The sequence below is a fragment of the Eptatretus burgeri genome, chromosome 1 (assembly GCF_056783735.1).
Source record: "Eptatretus burgeri isolate ZD-2024b chromosome 1, Ebu_testis_v1, whole genome shotgun sequence".
Lineage (NCBI taxonomy): Eukaryota > Metazoa > Chordata > Myxini > Myxiniformes > Myxinidae > Eptatretus > Eptatretus burgeri.
The window spans coordinates 96,441,729-96,450,646 of record NC_140961.1 but is presented as its reverse complement, the minus strand read 5'-3'; the positions used below and the strand labels follow the sequence as shown (position 1 = coordinate 96,450,646).

The 8,918-nt window shown below is 48.2% G+C and overlaps 1 protein-coding gene across 1 annotated transcript; it reads left to right on the top strand.

The window, feature by feature from the left end:
* The first annotated feature begins 638 nt into the window (after window positions 1–638).
* Window positions 639–2,289, top strand: LOC147034999 (zinc finger MYM-type protein 1-like). Its single transcript, XM_085861368.1, has 2 exons — window positions 639–1,064; window positions 1,213–2,289. Exons 1-2 carry the CDS (start codon window positions 639–641, stop codon window positions 2,287–2,289), a joined length of 1,503 nt encoding a protein of 500 aa, XP_085717494.1.
* Window positions 2,290–8,918: the final 6,629 nt, after the last annotated feature.

The following is an 8,918-nucleotide window of genomic DNA, read 5'->3' as shown; positions in this document are numbered from 1 at the left end:
ATAAAAACTCAAACGATTCTGCTTCAGAATGTGGTTCAGAAGTAGACAGCGAAACGGCTGAAGATTATGAAAAAGACATTGGCCTTTGGCCAGACCAGCTACCAGAGAAGTTCCGAAACTACTGGATCGAGAAGGGTAGTGCACAATGTCGTAACGTAGACAGTGACTACAAGAACTCCGCTGTCCGTGATGGAAATAAAACTCGTCATTGTACAAAAAATTTGTTCAGTAGAAAACACACGTTATCTGGAGAAGAAATCGATCTCAGTTGGCTGTGCTATTCTGAAGAGACCGGCCGTCTGTTCTGTTTTATTTGCCGTCTGATGTCACCCATGTCAGACACTAAAAGTCGGTTTACATCCGGGTTCCAAGATTGGAAACACGCTTGGGAGTCGATAGAAGGACACAGTAATTCAGATCAGCATAAACAGGCAATGTCGAGCCTGGCCAGCAGAAAATCATTGCAAGGCCGCGTTAACGCTGGACTAGTTCGTCAGTAAGAGTCAGAACAGCACTACTGGCACGAAGTGCTACGACGGTGCGTGGATGTCCTCATGTTTCTATGTGAACATGGTCTGCCCATCTGAGGTGACGACGAGGTGATCGGTTCGGTACATAACGGAAATTACCTGGGAGTGATGGAGCTTCTGAGCAAGTCCGACACTTTCCTTGCGGCACATCTGCATAAACATGCCAACAAAGGGAGCGGTAACATAAACTACCTCTCATCGACAGTATGTAACAAGCTAATCAATGTGTTGGGTAGAAAAGTTCTGAGTGCCATTGTAGCGGAAGTTCGGAGGGCCAAATATTACTCCATATCAGTGGACTCCACTCCGGACGTGTCGCACACTGATCAGCTATGTCTAACCATCCGCTACGTGTTGCCAGAGGGGCCAGTAGAGCGTTTCTTGACATTCGTGCCCTTACTGAATCATACCGGAAAGGAGATCACAGACGTAGTTCTTGATTTTCTCCAAACGAACAAAATTCCGATCTCTGACTGTAGCGGTCAATCGTACGACAACGCCAGCAACATGTCTGGAAAATACCGTGGCATCCAGGTGCACCTAAACAGTCGTTGCGAATTCACCGAGTTTGTTGCTTGCATGGCTCATTCTCTCAACCTCATCGGGATGTGTGCTACTGAGTGCTGCACGGCTGCTGTGACTGTTTGGTATCGTTCAACGGCTGTATGTTTATCTCGTGAAGTCAACCTATCGTTGGCGCAAACATCGCGATGCACTGAAACACATGCCAGTCGTCAAGTGCTTGTCAGATACATGGTGGTCGACCCGTGCAGATGCTGTAGAAGCACTGGCCAATGGATTCCAGCAAAATATCATGGTACTTGACGATCTTGCAATGGATGAACATCTAAACGCAGAGGCCAAAAATGAGGCATCTGCTATTCTGAAGGAATTGGAAAAACTTGAGACGGTGATTCTGCTAGTAACATGGCAGGAAATTCTAAAGAGGTTCAACGCGACAAGTCAGCAGTTACAGAAGCCGGGTCTCAATTTGAACACGGCAGTGAAACCACTCGAATCACTGACAGAGTTCGTACAGGACCTACGGGAACGGTTCGACGACTTTGAACATATTGCTATTGATAAATGTGGTCACAGCGAGTACGAAGCCAATCGGCGACGTGTTCGAAGGAGGAAGCGACATCATGATGAAGTAGACAGCGCCGATGACACCCAGTTACCACCCAGAGAGAGATTCAGGACCACACCCTACATACCCATTATTGATCAGCTAACAACGTTACTCGGAGATCGCCTCAAGGCCTGTGGAACACTCCGTCAACGTTTCTCATTCTTGTCAGAAATAACGACCATGCAGACGGATAAGCTCCGCGACTCCACTGCAGACCTGGTCAAGAGTTACCCAAACGACCTGGAACCTTCTCTGGTTTCGGAAATTGTACATTTCCAGGCATTTCTCAAGACGATGCAGACAGAAGACTTGGAAAAATTGTCTGAAACTACTATGTTTTCCACAATCCACAACTACGATATGGTGGCAGCGTTCGCCAATGTGGAGATAGCTTTGCGGGTATACCTGTCAATGTTTGTCACAAACTGTATGGGAGAACGATCATTCTCAAAATTGAAAAGGATGAAGAACTATCTGTGTAGTACGATCGGCCAAGATCGTTTGGCATCGCTAGCCATTTTGAGTGCTGAACACGAACTATTCAGGAGAGTAAGCACATGCAAAACAATCGAGGACTTTGCGCGAATCAAAGCCAGGAAGAAGCTAAAAGATTCTGTAGGTTTTTAACATCTCGCAAATATATTGTAGCAATTACCCCAAAGTGTGCAATAATGCAATCATATCTGCAAAAACGACAAAAAAAACTTTGTACATTGAGATTTGAGATGATACCATCACGTTTTGGTTTTGCGATTATTTTCTCTGTTCCGTTGTTTTCATCCATAGTGGTGTTTCTTGTATACAAACTTTTGTTACTAGTAGTTTCTGAAATACATGTTTTAACACATAAACCGTGGTTTTTTTTCTTTTGCCCAGCCGAGGTTGGTACATTTATATATGAATACTTTTATAAGCATATATGAAGTAAAAATGGCTGCGGCCCTGAGAGGGCCCCGAGTACTTCTATGGCCCAGGGCCCCGCAACACATGAATCCGGCCCTGCTGATGGGAAGGGTGAACCTTCTGAGCATGAGAATTATTTTGGATACCGCGCTGCCCCCACGGGACTCTGCGTACAAGGCACGGTGTGTACAAGAGTGTGCGCGGTCCGCGCTTGGCAAACCGCCCAAGCGTGGACCATTGTGCGAAGTGATCATGGCTTCGGAGGAGCCAGCACCGAAACGCTCTGCGTTGGATAAATTACCGGAATGCGGCCGGCTAAAACGGGAGCAAATGAAGGGAAAGAGGGAATTTGGTGAAAAAAATTTTCCCATGAGAGTTGATGTCCATGGCTCGAGGTCTGCGAGATGCGAGTGGTGCTCACGGGATGCCCGGCATGAGTGGAAGCAGCTGCGGTCGTCAGACGGTTTGAGTGTGATCGGAGTAAGAGGGCGTAGCGAAGCTCGCGATGTAGCCCATATGCGAGTGACGTCTGTGGGGATCCCACATTACGAACGGTGGGCATGTCGGACACTTCGTGGTTTCCCTTAGGAGATGCCCAGGAAGCCAGTGCAAGCATTTTAATCAATCGGTAGGCAACAGGTGCGCTGCCAAGTGCCTCTGTGGAGGGGGGGTTAATTCAGTAGAGACTGAGTATAGCACCCATGTGGAGTGCAGTTGTGTAACTGCCCCACCCCAGGTAAAGGAGCACGAGGCTGGATTGGGTTAGAGGGGGTAGTGTGAAAATAATTGTGTCAGTGAGGACATTATAGGTAGCCCTCACCGGGCAAAGAAGCATTAGATAACATTGGGGGTCGTGCCAGACTAAATCGGCCTCCACAGGCCCAGGAGCATGAGCTGGGGGGGAGGGAGTTGCATAAATGGTAGATAGAAGTTATTAGTTAGAAGGATGGGTTAGGGTAGAGATATGGAAATTAAGCCCACATGGGGGTGCCAGCAATGGGTACCGCAATCCAGGGGCACTGGAGCACTAGCCTGAGGGGGTTGACATTGTGAGCACCCATGGGGGTTCCAGGAATGGTTGCCTTCATGGGGGCACCGAAGCACGAGCCAGAGGGAGGGCGAGGATAAATGTTAGGGATCAAGAGAGACAGGAGGGACATTGACTTAAGTAGGGACATGGAACATGTGTAGTGGGGATGTAGAGAGTTTAGAAGGAGTGTTAAAAGGGACCTGCTTTGTGTAAGGGATGACGGGGAGCATGAGCTGGTTCTGGAAATCAGGTATTTAGATGATGCAGAGTGTGCGTGAATGGAGTTGGTTTTGTTATGCAATTGTGAGTGGGCAGAACATCGGCCCAGTATGAGTGGTAATTGAGTGCATTGTGCGAAGGTTTGAATGGGGGGAGTGGATCCCCCCCAAGGAAACCCAGGTATGTTTAATGTTAGAGAGAGGGATCAGGTCAATTTGAAAATGGATATCGTTCTGCGGTTGGTGCTGAAGGTCGCATGTAGTATCTTTGCGGGGTGCAGGAGATAAAGGACCGGTTTGGAGTGTGACTAAAAAATGTCCACGCACCTCAGGGCACTGGTAAGCTCGTCGGCCAGGTGAGGCCGTAATTAGGCCCAGGGGGCTGGCTTAGGGTTTAGTGTGTCGTGGGCATAGGTACCCGAGGAGATGGGCCTGGCACGCCAGTGTCATGTTCAATGGGCCCGGGTGCCCGAGCAAATGGACCAAGGGCGCCAAAATGCTATTGTTGGCATCGAGGGGGGAGTGCCAGGGAGGGCATCCCCCAGGCTAGGGTCAGGAGCAGGTAAACTTGGAGGCAGCTCCATCGTAGAGGGGGTGTCACAGATAAGTGCACAGGTGGGCAAGCCAGCCAGTGGAGCCACACTGCACAGCTAAAAAGTTGTGCGAGAGCACAGTAGGAAAATTTGTTGGGAATGGCCCAAATTTGTAAGAGCACCAATGCGTGGGCAATGGGAATTTGGGTTTTTAAAACTTCATAGTTTAATGAAGGCCTATTGGCAGGGTGTAACCGAGTTGTTTTCTACATCCTGCCCCACCCAATACATATATATATATATATATATATATATATATATATATATATATATATATATATATATATATATATATATATATATATATATATATATATATATATATATATATATATATTCATTTAATACTATAATTCATTAAATTCATGAAAATCAAAAACATATAAGGGATTAATATGTTTATTATTGATATGTTTATTAACCTCCACCATCGAAGATGGATGGAGGTTATTGTTTTCACCCCTGTCTGTTTGTTTGTGAACAGTATTACGGAAAAACTTCTGGACGGATTTTGACGAAACTTGGTGGGGGGGGGGGGGTTAGGTCTGGTCCAAGAATCATGCCATTAGATTTTGGACTTGGTCCAAAAAAATAAAAACTTAGAAAATTTTGCAACTTTTTTTCAAAAAAAATTCGATTTTATTTGAAAATATTTGATTTTTTTTTTGCATTTCTACATGTTTCAAGTGATTTCCAACCCCCAAAAAATTGTTAGAGGAAAAAAAAAACAAATTTTGCAACTTTTTTTTTTAAAAAAAATTTCGATTTTTTTGGGCATTTCTACATGCGCGTTGATCTAGTTTAGTTTATTCAATCGTGGTTCAGTAGAGTCTGATCCGTTTTGACCTACAATGAATAGGATATCAGGTTCACTTTAATGACCCAGTAGTATTGTGGTGGTGGAGGTTTTGCACTCTACCGAGTGCTCCCCATCTAGTTATTGGTATGTTATTATTGATATGCTTGTATAATCAATAAAATACGTTTTGTGCGCACGTTTTGTTTTTCATTACTGTATACCTACTTTTGCAGCACCCTGTATGCATGTATGTATATATATATATATATATATATATATATATATATATATATATATATATATATATATATATATATATATATATATATATATATATATATATATATTGTTGCGGATTCGCGCCCGCCGGCGTGCGAACGGCCACGTAACTCGAATCGCGGCACGTCGCCCACCGGACGGACAATCCAGTCGTGACCCTCTCGGACTAACGCCCGGAACCAGTCACGGGTGGACCTTTCGGTCTCACCACGATCGAGCCAATCGGCCCCCGCGTGGGATAGGGTTGCTCGCCAAATTCGACCTACCTAAGTACCCACACGGAGGGTAGACCGGGCGATCGCACCTCGCCGCAGGTCGACTTCGGACACGGGCCACTTAAGCGACCCGTTCCGTACTATCGGGATAACCGAGCGGTGTTATTCGTCGGCCTCGACGGTTCGATTAATTATCGGGCGTCTTAGCCCACGACCAACCCTTTACGTGAAGCAAGATGGGGATTCAATGAAAGAAATGACGAAGCGAAGCGGGAAAACAGTTCAATAATAAGCACATTTATTTCGCGATGAACGGAAAGCACACATATACAATTCCACCAAAAGCACATAGAAAAGAAGAAGACAAAAAGCAAATGCAACAATGCAGATCTATCCGACTACCGGGCACTCGGTAACACTTATACAATTTTACTTCACAGACGGCGCCGACAACACATATTCCCAAAGCAAAAGAAAAGAGAACCACCCTCCAGGATGAGGGGGTAGGCGGGCCTGGGGCCGAGACCGTGTCGGGCCTACCCGTCTGATGATGAGACGCGAAGTGGCGGTGGTGCCTCGACTCCGCGGGTCTCGCGGACAGTGGCTGGCAGGGGGTGGGAAGGGGGCCCCCTTTTGTCGCACTATCTCAACGCGGGGGGGAAACAGGAGGGGGTTGCTGATGCTCGGGGAAAGGAGGATTTCACAAAATCGCGTGTCCCGTGACGAGCGTCTCCACCACGACCTCGGTCGCGCCGCCGGCCTTTCTCTCCGCAGTTCCCCGAATCCGACGCGAGCACCCCCTCGTCCACCTTCGCCGCCGCCGCCTCTCCACAGCTCCGTCCTCTTCACTCCGACTCCGCGAACTCCCAACTGCGAACTGCTAACTGCGAACTGCTAACTGCGAACTGCTCTCTTCTCCACTTCCAACTCCGAACTCTTCCTCCTGCGAACTGCACTCCTCGACTGACGAACGCGGCCCCTTATATCCCCCGTGGCCTCGCTCCTTCATCTTTGACCCTCTGCCTCCGACCTTTCACCTCTCTTGCTGGCTCCCCATTGGCCCGAGGAAAAGTGGGCGTGAATGCTTTTTGATCCATGAATTTGCATATAGCGACCGCCCTCCAACACCCTGGAGGCGGGGCCAAATCGCCCCTCGCTCACCGATTGGACGGAACAAAAGTGGGCGTGAGTCGTTTTTGATCCGTTTTTCTTCAGAAAGTCCGCGATGCTTTTGAACACGCTGCTCGGTGCGCGCCCTACACGAGTCCAGCATCGGTGCCCACGAGTGGCGCGAGATGACGGTGATGCGATGGTGGCGAGTTGTGACGGTAAAGGTCGTGGCGGTTGTGGTGAAGCGGCGTTGTGGTTGGTGGTTGTTGTTGTGATGGCTGTTGAGACGTGGTTGGTGGTGGTAATAATGGCGGCTGGTCCAAAATAAAGATAGTAAAAGAAAAACGGCTATCCTGAAGAGTCGCAGCCCTCATGAATGACATTTATTCCCTCTAGACAACGGGTTTGGGCCTAACTACACATATACTTACCGAGATATCTCACCTAAGGGACCTGAATGGTGGTTTGCGAATTTCGTCAACCACAACAATATATATGTATATATATGTATATGTATATATATATATATATATATATGTATATATATATATATATATATATATATATATATATATATATATATTCATACATAAAGGGATTTTCTTCGTGTACACCGGGCTGTGACCCTTTGAGATAGTGTTTTTCTTTCTCTATCGTTATTTTGGATCGAGAGAGCACGCTACGACCTTTTTCGCGCCAAAAAGGAGTCCGAGAACGCTGGGTAAAGTCCAACAAGGAAACCTGCGCTAGTGCGCGGGTTTTCGCACCCCTCTGCGGCGCCAAGGCTGGCACGAGAAGCGGCGAGGCGCTCGCTCCCGATTGGTGGATGCACGGGGTGGGGCGGAAAAAGGGGAGGAATCCCTCTTTGGAAGAAGCTTCTCGAAAGAAGGTGGAGCCGAATACGGGGTGGAGCGAAGGGCAGAGCCCCATGCTATTTAAGGCAGACCGCACGCGAGGCTCCCCTCTCTCTCACCCTCCCTCTCGTTCTTGGTCTCGTTGGCGCTGATCCACCTCTTGGGGCTTCTCTCTTCTTCTTGGTTCATGCTCCAGCATCCTCCCTGTGGTGCATGATTTCTTCCCCTGTCTCCCAGTGGTCCTGTGGAGCGACCTGTTGTTGGAGGCGTGGGCCGGTGACGAGTCCGGGCGACGCATCAGAGACGCGGACTGAAGGCGCAGCTCTGCCGGCTGTGTGGTGCGAACCTGCGTGTCTGGGTGAGGAGCACCGGAGAGAGCTTTCCGGCCATGCCGGAGGCCCGGAATCAGGCACGGCCACGCAAGCTGCCGTGGGGATGGGGCATCACGACTCGCCGACCACCGAGGGGGGGGGCAGGTAACCTGCATCGGTCTCGTGGGCCTATTCAGTCAGCCAAGGCTCACGGCCATAAAGGTCCATGGACTCCGTCTACCTCCCTGCCTATGGGGAGGTCTTTCCTTTTGTTTTTGTATGACTGCTGTGGTGCCGTGTCCCTATAAGTTGACCTGTGTAAGTGACTGTACATGGCTCGTTTTCAGTCGTAATGCTTTCTATTTGTTGCTTGTACATACGTGCTTAGTTGTAATAAATGTCCTTGCTTGTGAAATGTATCCCGTTCGTTGCGTCCTCTATTCCCCATTGAAAATGCCATCTTGCTTCGCGGAATAATTAGTTAGGTTTTAAACACCCAGTAAGGAGAATCGGATCCGTCGAGGTCGGCGATAATACCCACTCGGTTATCGCTGGAGAACGGAATGGACCGCTTAAGCGGTTCATGTCCCAAGCCGACCTGCGGCGAGGTACGGCCCCTCGGTAGGTTACCCGCGCGAGTACTTAGGTATTTCGATATTCGGCGAGTGACCCTATTTCGTGCGGGTAGAATGCAGACTGGGCTGTGGTGAGGTTAAACCCCCACCCATGACTGGTTTCTGGCGATAGTTCCAGGAGGGTCACGACTGAATTGTCTGTCCGGTGTGTGACACGGCTGCCATTAGAGGTACGTGGCCGCTCACACGCCGGCGGGCGCGAATTCGTAACAATATATATATATATATATATATATATATATATATATATATATATATATATATATGTGTATGTATGTTCCCAAATACAGCCAAAACGGAACACGATAG

What these genes read in the sequence shown, in the direction of transcription:
- LOC147034999 (XM_085861368.1), top strand. Translation starts at nt 639, where the DNA reads ATGGAGCTTCTGAGCAAGTCCGACACTTTCCTTGCGGCACATCTGCAT. An exon ending in GAAAATACCGTGGCATCCAG is followed by an intron (nt 1,065 to 1,212) that starts GTGCACCTAAAC and finishes TATCTCGTGAAG; the next exon opens with TCAACCTATCGTTGGCGCAA.